The sequence below is a fragment of the Mya arenaria genome, chromosome 13 (genome assembly GCF_026914265.1).
Source record: "Mya arenaria isolate MELC-2E11 chromosome 13, ASM2691426v1".
Lineage (NCBI taxonomy): Eukaryota > Metazoa > Mollusca > Bivalvia > Myida > Myidae > Mya > Mya arenaria.
In genome coordinates, this window is record NC_069134.1 from 50,587,331 (window position 1) to 50,609,006 (window position 21,676).

Below are 21,676 nucleotides of genomic sequence, written 5' to 3' on the forward strand. Positions count from 1 at the left end.
TTGACGTCACCAGATTGAACTTGTAGGCCAAACGTGTTTGGTTTCCTGCCTACCATACTTACAAGCTATACGAAACAAAGTTGAAGGGCTACATAATCCAGACTAAGGCCCGTCTCGCCAGTGGGGTACGATGTATGGATTTCTTTCATTCTATAATGCACGTTAAGGCGTTAACCGGCACATTCAAAACTTAAATTGCAGATTTATTACCACAATACACTATACGTCGTTGCAAGCAAACAATTGCAATTGAAAATATGTTTGTAAACTTTACGCTTTTTAACAAGCGAACTCCATACGATTTAACTGGAAAGAAAGTATATAAACCTAACATGCATGCTGCATGAGTGAGGAAATCTATTTATATGATACAGAAGAAACGAAAGTAATCATAACTTTGCACAAAGTTTGGATAGCACATGCGATCCATAAGATTTAATGTTCGGATGCGGTATAACTAGAGAACGCCAATGCTACCCCCATTCCCTCGGAAACCGAAAAATGTAATTGATGTTCAAATGTAAGCAAAGTAATAGATATGTTGCGTCATGTGCATTACATTTAAAACGGTAGTTGTCGAGCAAGTAGTGAATAGTTTATCATAAGTCTAGAGAGTATGGAAAATCAAAGCGCTGAAAGCGCTGCAAGACTGTCGGTGACGTAACAGAAGCAAGCAAACACTACCGCAAAGTTCTTTCAAATGAAACGTGATCAAATGATTTCATACAAATGATGAACACTCTTAAGGTAGATGAAGAAGGATAAATGTGATTATAATAAGCACAAATATATTGGCCCTACTTAATCATGTATCCAATGGCCTACAAGATTCTTAATTCAAATTTCCTAATTTTGAACCGCTTTAAATTAGTTAAATGCATATTCATTATGTTAAAATTGCTTCAATTTATGACGTCGCTTATAACAGTTTCAGTAAGCAATTACATTCCTTCATTTCATTAGGGTCTGTTGAAGCCAATGTCTTTAAAATGCAAATACAATACAAACTATACCCAAGATTCAAGGGACATAATAAAAATATAACTTTAAAATGATGCTCTTTCAAGCCTAAAAATGCCTCCCATAACTTCTATCAACAGAGTCCACATATCTACAAAATTTGTGCTCGAGTTACTTTTTTTGATATTAAACAAATCTGCATGGTGCTGTGGCATCATACCATGAACAAAAACTAATATCTTTAAAATTTGTTTTCTAGTTTGTTTTTATTATAAAAGTGTTAATAAATCTGCATGGTGCTGAAGAAAAAGACCTAATGTCTTAAATTTCAAATATGCAGCATAAATTAGCGCCATGTTGTCAAGAATATCTGGACAATTGAATGAAATATGCATGGACCGAAATGACAGCTGTTTTTTCATTGACAAAAGATGCCTTTGAGGCAGTTTTAAGATTATGCTATTCAAAGTATGAGGGTAGTTGGTACAGTTTTCACTCATATTCAGATGATGGCTGATATTTGCTGATAAACATGTATCCTCTTAGCAGCAGGGAATAAGTAAATGGCATAGTTTTAATGACCAATATTGGAGATGTGACCTTGACCTCCAAATCCAAAGGGGTCATCTGCTGGTCACCCCAAACCTAAATTTCAAGTTTGAAGGCCATGGGTGCAGACTTTGTCGAGTTGTCACACAGGCAAGCTTTTTGCGTTCAATGGTCTGTGACAAATCAATAGGGCTCACCTACTGGTCAGGCCCAACCCCAAAGTCAAGTTGTTCAAAGGCCATGGGTGCAGGCTTTGTCCAGTCATTATTAGTACAGCCTTTTAGCATTCAAGGTCACTGTGACATTGACTTTTGACCCAATGACCCCTTAAATCAATAGGATCTTCTAATAGTCAGACTTAGCCTCCATGTTGAGTTTGAGGGCCATAGGTGCAGGCATTGTCAACTTATCGGTCAGATGTATGGTTTGACACCTTCCTGTTCAAGGTCACTGTGACCTTTGACCATATTACCCCTAAAATCAAAAGGGGTCATCTACTGGTTAAACCAAACTTTCATGTCAAGTTTGACAATAGGTCTAGGAATTGTAGAGTTATCACCCAGTAAAGCGTTGGTCTACTGTCAGACAGACGGACGTAGCGGCCAACATGTGCAAAGCAATATACTCCTCTTCTTTGAAAGGGGCATAATAAATTGAAATTGATTAAATATTTTTGTTTATTATGTTAATTAACTTACACTACATACAACAAGTACCATTTTGATATTTTCGAATGCTCATTTGGGCATGTACATGGGTTTTGATCTGACTATGAACATGAAACTAAATAGTGATGTTCCCTCCTATCAATTCTAAATTTAAATAACCATGAGAAAAAAAGAATGTTTTCACTGCACCATGAATAAATATGTCAAACAAAATAAATGTCAAGTTATTCATTATTAATTAATCACTGTTCTTTTGATGATTTCTGTGCATTCCTGACTGCAGGTTTTTCCCATTTTCCCACACAGTTATTTCATATTGGCCTTACAAGGTCAGATCTTGAGTTGGGTCTTCATTGCTGGACACTATCTCTTTATCTCCACAGAAAACACACTGGTGCAAGTTTCACTGCAACAACTGCAAAAAAAGTTATATTATATTCTAACTGAACTCTGCATCAATATTCAATTATTTTTATTGGATTTAGGAAATGTCTTTGTTTTAAAGGGTTCATATAAATTAATGCATTTTTTTTCAATTTAATGCATTATCATGCTGGACTCTTTGACATTGATGGTTAAAACAAAGAAGGCATATGATTTGTGTACAGATTAAACATTATTAATTATAAATGTGTTCTTTAATTAATAGACAAGTGGCAACAATTTCCCCAGTTAAAAAAGCTTACATTTGTATATCTGCAGATTAATCATTTGCATTTCTTTTGCTTTGATCATTTAAGTCAAATGAGTTAGACATGATAATGCATTAAAATAAGAAATATATTTTTGGGCATCAATCTATAGTGTGTGCCTCCAATCTAGAAATAAATTTCTTCTCAACAGATGCTAAATTATAAAAAAATATATAAACCAAGATTTTGATTATGACATACCTGCATAGTTAGTGGTCTCCATAACTGCTCAGAAATGCTCCCTATGACAAACTAAGTGCTGGTGTATGGCTGGGTAATAGTGCTGCTCCAACCAATAGCGCAATTCTTCCTACAGGTGGACCAGCTCCTCAATATGGTTTCTGTCATGGCAGTGATAACAGTATGTAACATGCCCTTTTCTACTTTCCAGAGAATGAATCTTCCAATCTAAATTACAAATTTAAGAACAAATATATACATATGCACATGTAATGTTGTTAAAAACAAACCATTTAGATGCCACAAAACTATAAGATTTTAGGTGAAAATTGAGCCAAATCAAAACATTTGGTCATTTAAAGCTGCACTCTCACAGATTTACTGTTTTTACAACTTTTGTATTTTTTGTCTTGGAATGACCTATTTTTTGCTAAAATATCTGCAAACCAGTGATATAAGACTACTGACAAAATATTAGATTGCAGACTTCCATATTTCAGGTCGAAAACAAAGGTTTTATGGCTTAAAGCGTTACTAACGGTTTAAGAAAAATGCATAAAACATTTTGAACTTAAATATAAACATTTTATTGTCAGCAATCTTATATGAATGGTTAACATGCATTTTCACATAAATTGGCCCGTTCCAAGACAAAAAATAAATAAAGTAGTCAAAACATTCAATCTGTAAGAGTGCTGCACTCTCAGTCACAGATTGAAGGTTTTGACAACTTCTTTTACATTTTGGCTTGGAATAAGCTAATGAAAAGCAGTATGAAAACTGATGAAATAAGACTGCTGACAAAAGATAAGATCATGTTTTTTATATTTACATTTGTAACTATTGGTTTTATGGTTAAAAGCATTACTAACGCTTTACTAATAATGAGATTTTTGGCACAGAACATCATCTTTTGACCGTATTAAAATAAGAAAACAGCGTTCCAATATTTTCAGTTGTCTTTTTTGACTGAATTAATATAAAAAAGCAGCGATCCCCTTTTTCCAGTTGTCTGTTATGTCCAGTGTTCAGAAATTCGCATAAAACAATTCATTACAAGACCAAGAAATAAAAAAAAGAGTTTGTAAAACAGACAATCTGTGAGAGTGCAGCTTAAACATATGATATGCATTATCAGCCAAGTGCAGACCTACTCACATCCTGGCTACATAACCATTACATTCATCAGCTTTACTGATTCGAACCAGGCACATTTATATTGGTAGACTAGCATTTTACCATTCTGTGCTGGCCAGTAAAGTTCTCATTTGAATTAGAATTCAAAATGTATATACCTTTGTTCATTTTTTTGCCAACTCTGTTTCAACTGAACTTCCTAAATGAATGAGAAGTTTCAAAAAATAATTACAATATCTCAGTAAATACCTGCATTTATGTGTTTCTTGTGCAATCTGTCAGCTTTGGTAGGCTCAGGTTTCATTTTGTCCACCTCAATACTTGTAATCTTCTAGTCTGATACTGCCATCCAATTTTTAAGTCAGGTCAGGCAGCCATTTCAGCTTTGTTCCAGTTGATTGTATCAGATGATTTTAACAATACTAGCCTTGTATCCAGGCACTTCTCAATCTGAAAGTTTACAAAAGAACATGGCCTGTAATATTTAATAAAAAATCATAACTGTTTACTCCTGGATGATGGGTTCTAAAGTAAACCTTTGAGAAAAGATGCTACTGGCATGGTGCTTGAACCCACGACCATGTGAACACTTGCATGGAGATCTGTCAAACTGAGCTAACTGGGTAACTGATTTTTAGGCATCTCCCAGGTTGGCTCTACAATTGACAGGTGCATTATACATTATAGAGACAATAAATCAAACACTTGAAGCACTTGTCCAATCGTTTCCAAATAATAGTAACTGAACTGATCTTTTTACAAATTTTGAAATGGCATATCCTTCACATACAATTTTTAATATATCTAAAATATGAGTTATGTACACAAAAAATAAAAGCTGACAAATTATTATGAGTTTGATGAGTGTTTTTCTTCATTTCATACTGTCAAAACATAAAGATATAAACTGTTATACATGAAGATCACCTGCAAGGCTGTGGTACATAGATTTACATAGATGTAAAAAGGTTGTGTTTAAATGCATTAAATGCTTGTTTTGTGAAAAAAATCTTTGCACTTACATGGTAATAACTAAAATACGAATATAAAACCTTTAATATCTATTTCAAACATATAATACTTATCTAACTACGATTTCAATATCTTTCAACCCCCACCCTGTTTTGCACAAACCCGATTAGACGTAAGGGATTGAAAGAATCCCATACAACACGTCTATTTTTTTAGACTATTGAAGCATATATGTTCTTTTTTGATGGTTGAGACGTTTCAGGTTAAACAACAATTAAAAATGCGAAATAATTTTAGTGAATAATCAACTCTGAATTGAAAGTAACATGAAGATGTTGTAGTGAAGGATTTGCCATATATATATATATATATAAATATATACATTTTTTTTTAATATAAATGGAGTCTGCCAACGTACAAATATTTAGACTAAGAGATGTAGATCAGCTAGATGTACCTTCTAGTCCAAATAATTGTACGTTGACAGATTGTTTTACGATATTTGATACAGCAAATCCTTCACGTACAAATTGTTTTGTACGAACAGTGGGTAGTTATTCCGATCGGGATTCCGGGTTAAAGCATATTGCATCTATAACATATCATAAAAACAAGAAATATTATCAGATAATGTTATTTTATATAAATTCCGTAACCAAAAAGTAATATCAAGCAAATAATTATGAGTTTGATGGTTTTTTCTTCATTTCATTCTGTCAAAACATAACAAAATATACATGAAGGGCACCTGCAAGACTGCAGTTCACAATTTCACAACAATCGGAACATTTCGGCCATGAATTGTAACAACTCGCCATCTTCGGTAAGCTTCGAGATAGTCAATCCCTGTTGGATACTGGCTGAGGTGTTCAGATTGTTTGGCCAAGGCCGAGTTGTTACGATTGTATTATCTCGAAGCTTGTCGGAGGTGGCCAAATTATTACGATTGGGTCAAGTTGTTCCACTTGGCATAATTGTTGTCTGTGTCAGTCAACTTTCCTTTTAATGAAAAGGTGAATAATGTGTTTTAATGCATTAAATGCTTGTTTTTTTTTTTGCAAAATAGCTTTGCACTTCCATGGTAAAATATGAATATAAATCTTTACTTTATTATCCATTTCAACCATAGAATACTTCACTTAATACAATTTCAATATTTTTCAAACACCCGCGCTTTTTGCACAAAACCGTTTAGACGTTGGGTATTGGAAGAATCCTGTATAACACGTCTATTATTTCAGACTAATTTTCATGTACCTTCGTGTCCGAAATCGATCACTTCCTGGCAGCTCTTTCTGGATTGTCTCCATCTAAATTTAACATTTTTAGACGCATACATTGATGCCATTTTTGCTTCGACTGATGTTAAATCAATAGCACTAAATACAGGTCGGTTATTTTGTAGAAGAACGTGTTCGAAGTAACATTCAATTTCATTTCCGCATAATCGCCGCCATATTGTGTATGACTTTAAAAACTACACCCTATAGTCCAAAATAACAATAGGCATAACGTTGACACACTGTGATAAGTATAATCCAAATAATTTACTCAAACAAATACAATAGTTCGATTGCTGCTGAAAAAATCATTTGAAACATAAAAGCTATTTCACAAAATATTACATGACATGAACTCTTTAACCGCGTATGATTTATTTCTTAATAGCTTTCATTCATAAAATAAGTTCTTTGCCGGGGTTTGCCTGGTCAGTCTTGAATGCCGGGATGTGTGTGACGTCACACGGGGTGCAAACATGTGGTGTAGCTTACTATTGGATGTAGGGTAAAATGACTTCGTATGTAAATGCTATACTTTCATTATTTTTCATTATTTTGTTCAATAAAACTCACCAAATTGCAACGGTACAACTATACTAAGAGTAACACGCAATGTTTGTCATAAAAAGGCAATAACGCGTTAAATACACATAAGCAGGTACTTGACGCCCCACATTCACGTAAGTAGTTCTGTTGCTACGCAGGTGGTGTGTATTAATATATTCATGTTCAATATGTCGTGTCAGGCGACTAGTCGCGTTTCTGAAATACCGCTCTCTAAAGACTGTCGGCTTGCAGCCGACAGTCTTAAAACGGTTTGCATACGTGTACAGATCATGTTGATGTATTACAAATACAATTTCGGATATGAAAGTTCGTGACGAAATGCACCTCACAATACTGTCAATACATTTGTATTGCACCTTCGGCACATTTCAGATGTTCATTTGTTAAGAAGCGGTAGACCCGGGCTTACAAAGCCTCCATTTATCTACGCCAATGGACGTAGCATTCGAATAGAGTTGATTAATTTTCAGAAAAGCCCTTAGAATATACAGCATGTTCTTTGGAAATCATAGTATTTCTAGTTTTCAAATAAATATTGTGTTAAAAAATACGCATTCATGAAAAATCCGACCTGTGGGCACCTGGGTTGCCAGATAACGAGGCTTGCCGAGCTTGCCCGAGGGTCGGATTTTTCAATGGGGGGGGGGGGGTGCCAGGTGGATTTTTCATCCAGGCTGAATTCACCGAAAATGCCTATACGATGTGCTAGAAATGTTTATTTTCACACCAAAAAGCAGTATAAGTCACAATCAAGTGGCTCTTCAGTGTACCTATTTGTGTAACAGCTAGGAAACAATGTTTCATATACAGACAGTTGACATGTTCAAAACAGATGTGCCGGGACTTGGACCGATGAACCCCGGATTATTAGCTAGAAGCGGTATAAACTAAACTGTCGTGTCATTTTTTAATCTCACTGCATAATACAATCTATTTGCTAAACATTTCTGTTCAAATAATAGGGCTGACAAGAAACATTATTAACTTTGATATTTGCATTTTTTGCAACATCTGCTGTTGTAAACGTTTTAAAATAATTATGATACAAATGTAATATTCCTTTTGAATCTTAAAACTTTCTTATGTTCGGCAGGTGTACCTCACCTTAATACTCAGAGTTTAAGTATGCACAATGGCTTTATCATGAAATGTGATATCAGTATTCGTGTAAATAGATCAATACACTGACACGTTCACATTCTCATTTTCTGAAAATAGTTCTATCCAGTATGTTTAAAATATAAACTTGATTTATACAAAGGAGTGGAAGCTGATTGAAAAACGGATTTCATGGGGAAGAAAAACAGAAGGTATGCTCGTAAGCTTATATTAAATATATCTTAATAACTATTGAAATTCAATTCCGTTTATGTCGGTGCAAGGAGGTGTTGACAGTGTAGCTGTTGTATCAACTGACATTACTGTCGAAGAACACTTTCTTTGTATGATATATGTGGTTCCGAATGACCTTTATTTGCTTTGCCATAACTGTCAATACTTATAACATACGTTTCGATTAATCATGCCTCGGGTCAAGTTTAAACTTAAAGCTGTGGTCATTAAATTTAATGTAATATTGAATAGATTGTCAACAATAATTTGTTAATTTTCAAGTTCCACTATAACTTCCGCGAATTTGGTATACGATGATAAATGATGTGTGACCTTTCATAATGTTTTCTGTATGAGCCAACATTCATGCTAGAGACTCCCTGACCCTGAATTTTCCAGATCATGATTTACCTGTATACACTATTGGTTAAAATTCAGTTAAAACAACAGTAAAACTTTTTACAGCAAGTATGGCCGCAAATGGGGAAACGCTTTTGTTTCAACAGATCTGATGGATAATGTCGATGGACGTGTTCAAAAGCATTGCGAACCATGCTGTAAAGAAAAGAAGACAACACCTGCTAGTTTCTACTGTAAGCACTGCAGAGAATTCCTATGTTTAGAATGTTCCTCTCAACACAATCGTTTTGGCTTTATGTCAGATCACAAAATTGTTGATTGGCAAACAGAAGAAACCGACGAAGATGATGTTGACATGTTTGACTATGACCAATGTGAATTGCATGGTGCCTGCGTTGAAATATATTGTGAAGATCATGACGTTTTGATTTGTGCAAAATGTGCTTTCATTGACCATAAAAAGTGTAAAAATGCAAATCAAATTGACGAAATATCCATGAACAAAACTATTGAAGAATTCCAAAAACAGATTACAATTTGTAACGAGAATGCAAAGGAAATCATTGGAAGCTTCAATGAAATCGGTTTCAAGGAAAGAGAAGAAGTTAGAGCAAAGGCTTTAAAGATGAAATCGGAAGAATGTGCGAAGATTGATATAAAGCTAGAAGGATTTCTAAGTGCAATTGAATCTGCAGCAAAAGACGCTAGATCTTCAATGAACCATGAACTGTCTGCAGTATCAAATATTCACGTTGAATTGGAACAGTGGATAAGGAGTTTAAATGTTGCTTCCAAACAAGGTTTAACTGATAAATGTTTTATCCTCAGCAAATCGCTAAGAACTAAAGTCATGAAACATGAAGAATTTCTGAGACAACAAAACCTAGACAGTACTTCTCTCTCGATACACACAGAACATATGTTTAAGGAGAGTGGTATTCAACAGAAGCATGATGTTGCTGTCCAAGTTAATAGCTCTGACATTTCACATCAAAACGAGAATACCAAACCAATCAAGAACACTGTGATCAGAAAAACAGTTTCATTGCAAAGACAGGTTACACTGTCCGTTGAAACATACTCAGATAACGAAGACCCATTCATCAGTGGTATAGACTTTCTCGAAGATGGAAGGTTGGTTGCTCTTGATAATGCGAACAACAAGTGTTTAGTTTTAGGAGGAAATCTGCATATTCTTGGGCAACCATTTACATTTTTTACCAAACCACTTGATATTTGTGCTTATAAAGGAAACCAAGCCGCAGTCACAAGTGGGAACTATATTTATTTTCTAGTTGTTGACCAATTTAACACAACCAGACTTATTCGAAAAGTATCCACATCAGCTTCATACTTTTCCATATCCAGGTTCAACCGTTCAGGGTTTCTTTGTAGCGCATACAGGGATGCCAAAGCGCCGATCCGTGAAGTGGATTTCGAGGGAAACGAGATCGATTTTAAAGACCTCTCATTTGCAGACATCAAATTTGAATTCTATCAAAGTTTCAGTGCGTATGCAGAACAATTAGGAATAATAATACTAACAGATTTTGATTCCAACAAACTATACATGTTCAACACACACACAGGGGAAACAATTTGTGTAGAAGATAAAAGGATTCAAGGTCCGCGACAAGTAGTCATTGGATCTGAGGAAACTGTACTCGTCTCTTGTGAAAAGAACAGCTCTGTTTGCCGTATTAACTTTGATGGTCAGGTCTTACAGTCATTTGAAGTTGAAATGCAACATCCAAGTGCCTTATGCATATCAATTGACGGAACAAAACTAGTTGTGTCCAACAGAAGTGAAACAATGCGAACAATCCAACAGTATGAACTTACCTATACACTTAACAAATAGGGATTGAAAACAGCTTATGAACAGATGATATCAATGTAGTGTTCAAACGAAGATTAGAGTATATTGGTAAAATGAAAACCTTAAATAAAGCTTTAACGGTATGAATAAATTTGAGTAGAGTAGTTAGTAGTAGAAGTAGTAGAAGTAGTAGTTGTTGTAGCAGTAGTGGTAGTAGTAGTAGTAGTAGTACTAGTAGTAGTAGTAGTAGTAGTAGTAGTAGTAGTAGTAGTAGTAGTAGTAGGTAAAATTAAAAATTGTTGCTGTTCTGCTTAAAATGGTTTATTCATTTCATTTGTAAATTATGGAAACATGTTTTATTAGATAAATTTATACAAGAATTCCTTAACATTTTCTAGTCGTATCGCTTTAGTTTCGAACCACACTGGTCCATATTGAGGACAGGTGAATACCATTTTCAACCTGTCGTTTTTCGTATCTTGACTACAATTGCTTTATTATATTATATTATGTGATGTTATCTTATCACTTATCATTCTCGTTCAAGTTTCTCTCCATTGTTCAAACAAATCGAAACATCTGACTCGCCATTTCTATTATTATCAGGCAACGATTGACGCATATGACGTTTTAAAATCTGTGTCAGTAGCCGTGTTATTGACTATATTCAGACATATTTCTGGCAAATAAAGTTGCAGGCATCTGAGAACCGTTGCTTTAGATCATGAGCGGTCAGCTTACCTAACTAAGTAATAAGTAACATAACGTTTAGACAAAGTGCAGTTGTCAGAAACAAAAAAGACCTGATAATTGATCAGAAACTGTGTTGCAATTGTAAAATAACAGCATATTTAAAGCATGTTTGACATCGCTCTTAAAACAGGGGGTCTTCGCGACATTGATCCTACTATCTTTTTACCATGATAGCGAAATGACTCCGTATTTAGACTGGTTCACCTGTTCTTGTTTTTCATTTCTGTTCACAGGCAATAAAAATCCTATCTAAGAAATCTATTGAGCAGCCTCAAACTGTTTTCCATTAGTGCCTGTCATAACCTAAGAATGGGTTATGTAAAACAATGTTTTTAATACAATTAGATAGTTTCATAACAGTAACTGATACACCTACATATAATACAATGTATGAGCATTGTTTTAATCTCGCGCATTTATTGTAAAACATCAAATGAAATAGTTCTAAAAGCAATGTATTCTTAAACTGACAGCAGTCATGTTGTTGTGGGATTATGCGAAAAAACACATTAAAATGACAACCAACCTAGCAGAATGAATGGCATATTCAAGTAATATTTATAAATCTGAAAGAAATCGATTGCTATAACAACGGTCAACCAAGTCTGCAAAATTTAATCTTAATTGTTGGTACATGCTATGTGATAAATAAGAAGCCAGTGCCGTAGGAGTTTGCATTTTTTGTGGCCAAACACAATCGAGAATTTCTCCATTTTTCTGCATGAATTTACGCAGAATAAATCAACGAACATCAAATCAATTAGAGTCCACTTTTGACAATCTTCAGAAAAAAGGCGGAGTGCAGATCGCCGAAATTGAAATCTTTAATTAACTTATACTTACGTAATATTAACGATAACATTGCCTTTGTCCGGCATATGAAAGAAATACGGCTTGACATGTATTTGAGGTCATGGGTACTTTAACGCAATTAATTTCTTAAAGTACAGCATACGATCTATTTAATCTTTGCTGTAGTTCATATTTTGAATAGCATCTTTGGATATAAGATTGCAACAAGTTTTCTTTCTTCAATAAATCAGGGGTTTTTTAACGAACCAAATCTCGCAAATGTCTTTAGGGGACAAAACATAATACTTTATATGTAATATATTTGTATCTTTATTTAAGTATACCATATTTTATCAACATCAAACTATTTCAATTAGACTTATGATATTAGTTAATGATGATAAAAAAAAAATATACAGGCAGAACAAGATTACTAAAAAATAGGTTTGAAGATTAAAGAAAGGTTAAATACAAAGTTAAAGAGGTCATGAAAAATATGAGTGTCAAGCCAACCTTTTTAAACATATGCATTCAACGCAAAATATTACGTTACGTTAAATAATTGACAGAAAATGTATGTGTTTTTCATTTATGACATTGTTCTTGTATATTTTAACAGTGACAAACATATATTATAAGTAAAGGCACTCAGCTTTAGTTGAAAAACTAAAGCACCACTGACAGGACTTCGAACGCTCGTCTATTTTTTATTCGAAAAAGGGGTATAACCCGAAATTGAAATTGAAACAGAAATTAATTAAACGAAGATAATAGGCCTTTATACCAACCCATACATTGTCAGTGGTAATTATTGAACGGAATTGCATGTGTTTAATTATACTGGATTTTTTAAGCCCAGTTTTAAGTTTCGGACAACGACGCCGATGAAGATGGCCCCGATAATTGACACTTCTAAGCCTTACATAACGGAGCTTTCATCCCCGCCTTTTTGGCGTCATAAATTCGTGCCTTACAAGATACCACTTGATAGTATGTGGGTTGCAGCGAAATCAGCAGTAACAACACTCACTGGACACTTCAAATACAACGAGTTGCAGATGCTCCTCAATCCATATTTTGCAATGTCAGTGCTTGTGTGTTACATTTTCCACAAAGATCCAACGAGGTACACAATCCGTAAGTCGCCACCAGATGCATTTCTTCACCCTTGTAATCACGCATAATGATGAACTTTCTATCCCGCAAGTTGATCATCAAGTCAGGGCGGCAGTTATATTTACTACATATTAGATCTTCTGCGCGTTTTGAGACAGATTGGACGAGTTAACTATTTAAGGTCTGTAAATGAATCAAAAATGCGTGTGGGCCGAGGGGAGAAAACTATGAATTTGACATTATATAATAGACCTAACCAAAGAATATGAAAGCAAATGATTAACATTTTTTATCTTTTTAAATCACATATTTAACAGCACACTTTCCCAAAAAGTCTTCGTTTGGTCTTCAGTTTGTTACTTCGTCGAACGAGATAAAGGCTGCTAAACAGATACCAGCAACGACCGACATGAATACAGTACAGCCCTTATAGGTTTGTTTGTTTTTCAAAACAAAATCGGAATCCTGGTATTAAGATGATAAATTAAAGCCTAAATTACGACGAGGGAAAATGGCTCACAAACTTAAAATCATCGAAAACGGAAAGAAACTATTAACGTTGATAGGTCATTTTTTTAATTACATCACACTTTAAACGCATCAAAAAGTACGAACATTATTTTTGAAGTATATATCAGAGTCTTTGTTTGTTAACAAGTCAAAAGTATGTCAACAAGCAATTCCATGTAACACATTTTATGATGAGTTATAACTACAGGGACAAAAGCATACACATTTGGCCAAGTAGAAGTGACGATTTAGTAGGAGCATTACATGTAAAGCGTGATTTTAAGTTTCAATCAAACATATTGAGTGACTACGGAATTATAGAACTTGCACGCACAATATTAACATTCTATTCTAAGGCGATCAATGGTCATATTTTGCATAAAATAATGCAAGAGTTACCGAATCTGCTTAGGTTAGTATGTATTTAGACTGTCAAGAAACATTTCTTAAGTTCCAATAACACACTTTTAGTTCTTCTTGAGAAAGAGGCTAAATGGTGATTGCATGCCTAACTTTTACAATAATTTCAAAGACGAGAGCCATTGGTAGTATTATACGCAAGGTAAAATTGTCTTTCTTGGTGTATTTACTTAGTTTGAAAGCTTTGTATAAAGTATGAATCAAGAATATCGGATGCTTATTGAGATATGCACTGATTTCATTTAGTTTGATGATTTATTTATTCTTATTTATTTATTAGAACAAGGCAAAACTACTTCCACTTGTTGCCTTAGTGTCTATTGATGCGCGTCGTGCATGTGTCCTAAAGATCTACTTTAAAGTATACTTGTTGCCGACCGGATATCTGCTTGAGGCCGACATATTTCACAAGAAGTCCAATCTTGTTTTAGAACCTACAGCGTCAGTTATTGTACTTAAGTGCTGCTCATATTATCACGAAATAAACATACCATTTATTAGAAACGTAAGTCTCTCTGAACGACCCCACCCCCATCCCCGACACCAACCCGCTTCATCCATTTTAGTATGTATTCAAGGACTTTTTCGGGGTACAGGGGACTCAAAGATATCGTATGAGGTTCGCAGCAACTTCAAAGTCTGCATTATTCTGATTTATACGATATGACCTGTTGAAATTCATTTTCGCGCTTGATAAACCAAGATTTTCTTTTTTTGTCGAAGTGTTATTATTTAAAACCTCATAAGTTAAAAAAAAAATCCCATAATTATTCGTTAACACACATGGGTTATACACAGCACGAGTATTGGCCTGCTATTCTAAAGCAATGTCGAAACGTAAAGCATGAAATCGTGTGGTGTTAAGAATACAAGATTATGAATCCACAAGCGACCATCCTTTTAGAACTAGATTAATCAGTTAAAAACATTGGTTTTACACGAACCTAAGAACTAATATATTAAGTATATACCATGTGTTTCCGGAAAGGATAGACAAATCCGACCCGAGGGCACGTGCGTAAGCCGGTAACGAGGCTTGCCGAATTTGTGGGGAAAAAATGACGTAGAAAACGAACTTTTGTACAATAACATCAAAAAGCGCGTGGGACGTTGTTTACTGACGTCATAGAGGGCAGGAATTTTAAATAATTAAAAAAAGCGTTTTCAACGATGATTTATTTCCAATTGTTAATAAAAGTCTCGCTAACATATATATTTGATTGCGCTTTATTGAAATGGCATTATATAGTTTTCATAAACCATACAATAAAAGAAATAAGAAGTGGTGCGTTGTTGCGCGTGACTCATCTTACATGGAGTATGTAAGATGGGGTTTTCCAGCACTGGTCACATGACCGGAAACACACGTCCGGTATGCAAGAAATGATGCTGCCTTATGAATGTATTAGTGTTAGAAAAATGGCAAACACGATCGGGTTAAATGTGAAACTGTCGAATTGGACCTGTAGACACACACTAAGTGGAAGGGAACTTGAGGGAACTGATAATCGTTGTCTAAATTCCACAAGGTGTTGCTGGTGTAGTGATAAGGGATACGGTTTAATTTAGCGCTTCGAAAAATGGTTCGGATCCCATCGACTTTGATCTCTTTTCTATTTAACGTTTTTGCTTAAAAAGATGCTATAAAATCAAGAGCGTCAACCAAAGTACGCCCGTCCTAATTTTAGGACACCAAGTTTGGTAATAAATGGTTGTACGTTAAGCCAATTTAAGAGAGCGATCACTTTATCATTTTATTGCCAATATTATGACCATAACTCTGGAGTAACTAAGGCAGCTATCAAAACTAGCCAAGATACTTTGCCCATGCTCATTCTGACCAAATTTGGTGATGATTTGGAAAAGGCTACTTAGGAAATTGATCAGACAAGACTGATTTTAGGTAATTTATGTAATTTAAGGACGATAAATCTCGAATTCCTCAATCAATATAGCTGGCTATTGAACTTGTCCGAGAAATAATGACCACACTCATACTGACAAATTAAATGATGCGACAAAGGTTTCTTTAATTGTTGACAAGATCGTTTTTTGATGAAATTTCTATAATTGAAGACGTACACTTCAATGACAAACCGATATGGCTGTCTATAAAACTCGTCCGAAATATTATGCTCATACATATTCTGACCATATTTGTTAATTATTTGACAAAGGCTTCAAACGATATATATATATCGATTGGGATTTCAGGTATTCGTATATTTAAATGGCGATAACTATTCAGTGAATAAACTTTCATGGTTTGTTGTCGGATATATCATGCAAATACACATTTCGACCAAGTTTGGTGGTGATTGGACAAATGTTTATTCAGTGATTGAGCGGACAAGATCATTTTGACGTAATTATAGAATTAAAGTGCGATGCATCTCGAGTGACTATATGGATGGTTATCGTATCATATTTGTTTTTAAAACTGGCGTTTTCAATGATTTGCCATATTTCTGGTAAATAAATTCCCTTACGTTTTGAAAGTGTTAAGTGGTTTATTTTAATATACTTGTATTTCAGAGATAAAACTTTGTCACAAAGACATCACAAACAAATAGAAATTATTAAAGATTAATTATATAATGAACCTTATTATCTATTACTAATAGTATAAGAATACAATGTAATGTTTTTTCTAATTTATTTAATACAATAAAAGTATAAAAAAAATCCTTAAACAGGATTCGAACCCGAAACGTTCAAACCATAGGAATGTTAACATTATCTTGGTTTCTACATGTACTGTTAGTGGGTAGATTTACACTTCCTTAAACATCGTTTAAATATTGTAAAACCAAACAGATATTAAGCTCTGTTTCATGCAGGTTTATCACATCGTACTTGTAAACCTATGTTTCAGGATTTCTACGGTGGTATATTACTGCCGTAAGACAACCTGATAACGTTTAAAATGTTTCGTGTTAACCACGTTATGCTTGCGATAATAATCTAGCTATCTAGTTATTCTTCGCGAAACTATTTCAGTAAGATGAATATCATTAGACTCAAAACTGCTTGAAATTGCTCCAGAGCTGCCACCTGTTACCTTTTCATGCTGTTCAACACTCAGAGGTTTACAAGTGACTTATGCTTTGCGAATTCTACTTAATAAGAAACATACTATTTGGTTAAACAAATAAGGTTCGTGCTACCAGATACATGTAAATTAACTCAGATTCAGACACTAACAGGTTATCTGGTTATGGTATGCGGATTACACGTAGTAAGTAGCATAAATACTGGTTAACTATACGTGTTACCACTTATCCATAACTGCATTTCTGGCTTCTAGCACTGGCTGGTTATCTAGATTTCATTTGCTTGTTCCACTAAGTAAGTAACAAATTGATTTAAGAACTGGTTAACTAGATAAAGATTCGTGTTAAGTGGAAACCTATAAATAGATAGGTGGTAATACTTATTCTATAATAATAATATATAATAGTTTACCATTTTCTATGTAACTTACTTAGTGGAATTCACCAGCCATAACAAGATAACTTGTTAGTCTTGTACGGCATGAAAAGATAAAAGGTGGCAGTTCCGGGGCATTTTTAAGCCTGCTTTTAGTCTTATAATTTTAGTCTCATCGAACAGGTTTGCGAATATTAAGTTGATAGCTTGATAATTAACGCGACAGCTAAGTAGTTGACACGAAACAATTTACGAACGTTATCATGTCATATTACGGCAGTTATATGCCACCATATATTTACACGGCTAGACAGTAGGTCAACCGTTTTACAGAAAAGGATTTTCGGTAAATACAAAACCTCATGATTCAAATTTTAATCTATACTTAATAGAACGGCTTGGGGTCAGTGTAAAACAGATACGGGACAAAGGTATGTCGGCTTACAGTTGTGTTTTTAGTGTGTTAATCGGTTAACTTTCAAACCGATAGGATACAACTATACTTCTTGTTTGTAACACATGTGTTGACATGTACATGGCACGAGAAAATCATTGTATTTATAGGGGTAAAGCCAAAGGTGCTCGTCATATTGCCTGGATACAGTAATACGTGGAATAATTTTTTAAATGACATATATTCACTATTTTGAACAAAACAAATAATAATTAAAATAAAAAATAAATAAAAAAAATATGAAAAAAGTATGTATTACTGTATCCAGGCAATGTGACGATCACTTGTGGGGAAGCTATTCATGAAATGTCAACTATGGCCATAATTAAACACTGTTCAAAATATATAAATGTAATTTGGTATGTATGTTGCCAGAGACAATACGCAAATGTATAGCAAGGTTCATAATTCTAACTGTAATTATTGTGTTTTTGCGACAAAAACAGACTCGCGTTGATGCGGCACTCTTGTTATTGTTTTTAGTTCTTGACTGGTTAATATTGAGAGCAATATCAAAGAAGAAGAAAAATTATTCAAAAGAAATATACAACGCAATACATATTTGAAATAGGCCAATATTACCCCTGATCAGATAAATGTATTACAATGGCTTATATACTTTATCCTCAGCAAATCGCTAAAAACAAAAGTCATGAAACATGAGAAATATCTTCGACAACAATGCTTGGTCGATACGTCAGTTTCGATAAACACAGAACATATGTTCAATGAAAAACATGATGCAAATGTCCAAGTCAATAGTTCTGACTTTTTACATCAAGATGAGGACGCCAACACGAGCAACTTGAGTAAAAAAATAGTTGCATTAAAAAGAAATGAAATGAGCCTTGTAAAAGAACATTCGAAAAGCAAAGTACCTGTAATCTCAGGTATTGACTTTCTGGAAGATGGAAGATTGGTGGCTATTGATAATGCGAACAAAAAGTGTTTAGTGTTGGGAGAATATCTGCAAGTGCTTGGAAAACCATTTACATTTTTTACCACACCCCTTGATATTTGTGTTTATAAAGAAAACCAAGCTGTAGTTACAAGTGGAAACCAGCTTTATTTTCTAAGCGTGGATTATTTAAGCACTATCGGACTGATAAGGAAAGTATCCACATCATCGCAATACTTCTCTGTATCCAGATTCAACTGTTCAATGTTTGTTTGTTGCACATACGAAGATGACAAAGCTCCGGTCCGTGTCGTGGATTTTGAAGGAAAAGAGACCGATTTCAAAGATATCCTATTTCCATTCATCAATATTGGATTAGGTCAAAGTTTTAGTACGTATTCAAACCATTTAGGGATATTAACATTAACACATTTTGATTCCAACAAAGTGTACATGTTTAACACTCACACAGGTGGAATAATTACTGTAGAAGATAAAAGGATACTAAGTCCGGGACATGTATGCATGGGGCCTGATGATACAGTGCTTTTCTCTTGTGAAAGGAACAGTTCAATTTGCCGAATAACACTTGAAGGTCAGGTCTTGCAGACATTGGATGTCGAAAAGCTAAATCTGACTGCCTTATGTATATCACAGGACGAGACCAAACTTGTAGCGTCAGGCAGCAGTACAAGCGCACAGACAATCCAACTGTATAAACTTGCCGATACACTATAAACACATGGTACATTCTGTCAACATCCGCTGGTGTTCAAGGGCAATTGATAAATTGAAGACAAATCATAGAAGGCTTGGTCGAATTATGCAAACAAACTTTAACATTTTGAATCAATATGTTTTCAATAAAATTTAATACACATTTTTGTTTGAGGAACTGAAGAATCTTTCTTTTAAGAAAATTGCAAACATATATTTACAAAAGTAAACCTTACTGGGGTATGGTTTTCATACTGTGGAACAAAGGTTATTCTGGGAGTTCTTTGATTTAATGCAACTTAATAAACGAAAATATAAACGAAATTTAAAAAAACTCCACCACAAAAAATACTCGATTGACAAATTAACAATTTCGAAATATTGTTTTAGTTTCAATGAAATGAAAAAATATATTGTTGAATGTCCTAGAACATCTTAAATGTTAATAAATTTCATAAAAAAATGATAGGTGTTACTTTACAGTTAATGTTTTATTTAACGCAAAACCTAGTTATTTGAAAGTAAAGTATTTGATGACTCAAGTTAATATGATAATTTAACATTATCTACATACTTCCTCTTAGCATTGGCAAATGACTTAAATATGAAAGTATTACTCCAGTTTCAAATCACCAAGTGTTTAATGTATTAAAAAAGATACTTAGTCAAGTTTCAAAAGATTTGGTTTACGAAATGAATGCTCGTAAAAATCTGAAATGGTTAAATGCTAAATTTGGACAGCCACTTTTGACGTTCGTTCGTTTTTAAGAATATCCACCCTTTTCCAAATCAGATTAATATATAACTACAAAAAATGAACTTCACTTCGTAAACCAACACTTGCAAGCACCTTTTAGCCGCCGTACGTCCATTTATAAGGCTTATATTTACACTTATTTCGCCTTAAAAGCCGTGGTCGTATTTAAGTAAAAAGTTAACCGCAAGGCAAGAGTCCACTTATCATTTAGACACGGTGTATTGTGAATATTGGAAGTGGTAAAGTGTAAAGGCGTCGCGTTTTATGAGGCCTGTAAAGTGTACGGGGTACAATTCCTAGAGCAACGCGTTTGAGGCCTGTGTAGTGTACGGGAACCATTGTAAAAGTAGCATGTGCTTTGAGGCCTGTGTAGTGTACGGGGATCCATTTTAAAGGCAACGGTTGCTGTGAGGCCTGTATATTATACCGGGTACAATTGTTAGAGTAACGCGTAGTTTGAGGCCTGTGTAGTGTTAGCGGAATCATTGTAAAAGCAATGCATGGTTTGAGGCCTGGGTAGTGTACTGGGAACCATTGTAAAATCAACGTGTGTTTTGAGGCTGTGTTCCCTGTAGTATACGGGCAACCAGTATAAAGACAACGCATGTTGTGAGGCCTGAATAGTGTACGGGGTTACAGTGTAAAGGCAACGCGTGTTGTGAGGCCTGTGTAGTGTTCAGGGAACCAGTGTAAAGGTAACGCATGTTTTGAGCTCTGGGTAATGTACGGGGAACCAGTGTTAAGGCAACGCGTGATGTTAGGCCTGTACATTGAACGGGACACCAGTGTTAATGCAATACGTTTTGTGAGTCCGGTGTAGTGTACGGGAAAACAGTGGTGTGAGGCCTTTATAATGCAGTGTAAAGGCAACTAATTATGTAAGGCATGTGTAGTGAACGAAAAACCATTATAAAGGCAGCGTGTGTTGTGAGGCCTGTGTGTAGAGTACGGGGTACCAGTGTAAAGGCAGAGTGTCTTGTAATGCCTTCGCCGTACACAGGGAACCAGTGTAAACGCAACGTGTATTGTGAGGTTGGCGTAATGTTCGGGGAACCATTGTAAGGGCAGCGCGTGTTTTAAGTTATGAGGCCTCTGTGGTGTACGGGAAACCAGTGTAAAGGTTGCGAGTGTTGTTAGGTCTGTATATAGTATTGGATACCAGTTTAAGGGCAACGCGTGTTGTGAGGCCTGTGTGGTGTATGGGGAACCAGAGTAAAGGCAGCATGTATTGTGAAGCCTGTATATAATACTGGGTACCATTGTAAATGCGATGATGCGTGTTGTAAGCCAGTGTAGTGGACGGGTATTAGTGAA

At 34.8% G+C, this 21,676-nt stretch overlaps 2 protein-coding genes and 1 long non-coding RNA gene across 5 annotated transcripts; 2 read left to right on the forward strand and 1 right to left on the reverse strand.

Annotated features, from left to right (window-relative positions):
- Positions 1-2,419: 2,419 nt before the first annotated feature.
- On the reverse strand, positions 2,420-6,575 carry LOC128215572 (uncharacterized). Its single transcript, XR_008258038.1, has 4 exons — positions 6,416-6,575; positions 4,436-4,636; positions 3,071-3,277; positions 2,420-2,592 (listed from the first exon to the last, which is right to left on the reverse strand). It is a non-coding gene; the product is annotated as an uncharacterized LOC128215572 (long non-coding RNA).
- A 1,618-nt stretch (positions 6,576-8,193) lies between these two features.
- Positions 8,194-11,470, forward strand: LOC128214451 (uncharacterized). Of its 3 annotated transcripts, none has more exons than XM_052920926.1 (2): positions 8,194-8,315; positions 8,803-11,469. In XM_052920926.1, the coding sequence occupies exons 1-2, from the start codon at positions 8,296-8,298 to the stop codon at positions 10,556-10,558; spliced, it is 1,776 nt and encodes a 591-aa protein (XP_052776886.1). In that variant the 5' UTR covers positions 8,194-8,295; the 3' UTR covers positions 10,559-11,469. The 3 variants fall into 3 exon arrangements, with proteins under 3 accessions (XP_052776886.1, XP_052776888.1, XP_052776887.1); XM_052920928.1 differs by having other exon boundaries at positions 8,200-8,315; positions 8,844-11,470; XM_052920927.1 differs by having other exon boundaries at positions 8,222-8,323.
- Positions 11,471-17,862: 6,392 nt separating this feature from the next.
- Positions 17,863-19,893, forward strand: LOC128212928 (uncharacterized). The gene is made up of 2 exons (XM_052918332.1): positions 17,863-17,967; positions 18,621-19,893. Exon 2 carries the CDS (start codon positions 18,643-18,645, stop codon positions 19,624-19,626), a length of 984 nt encoding a protein of 327 aa, XP_052774292.1. The 5' UTR covers positions 17,863-17,967; positions 18,621-18,642; the 3' UTR covers positions 19,627-19,893.
- Positions 19,894-21,676: the final 1,783 nt, after the last annotated feature.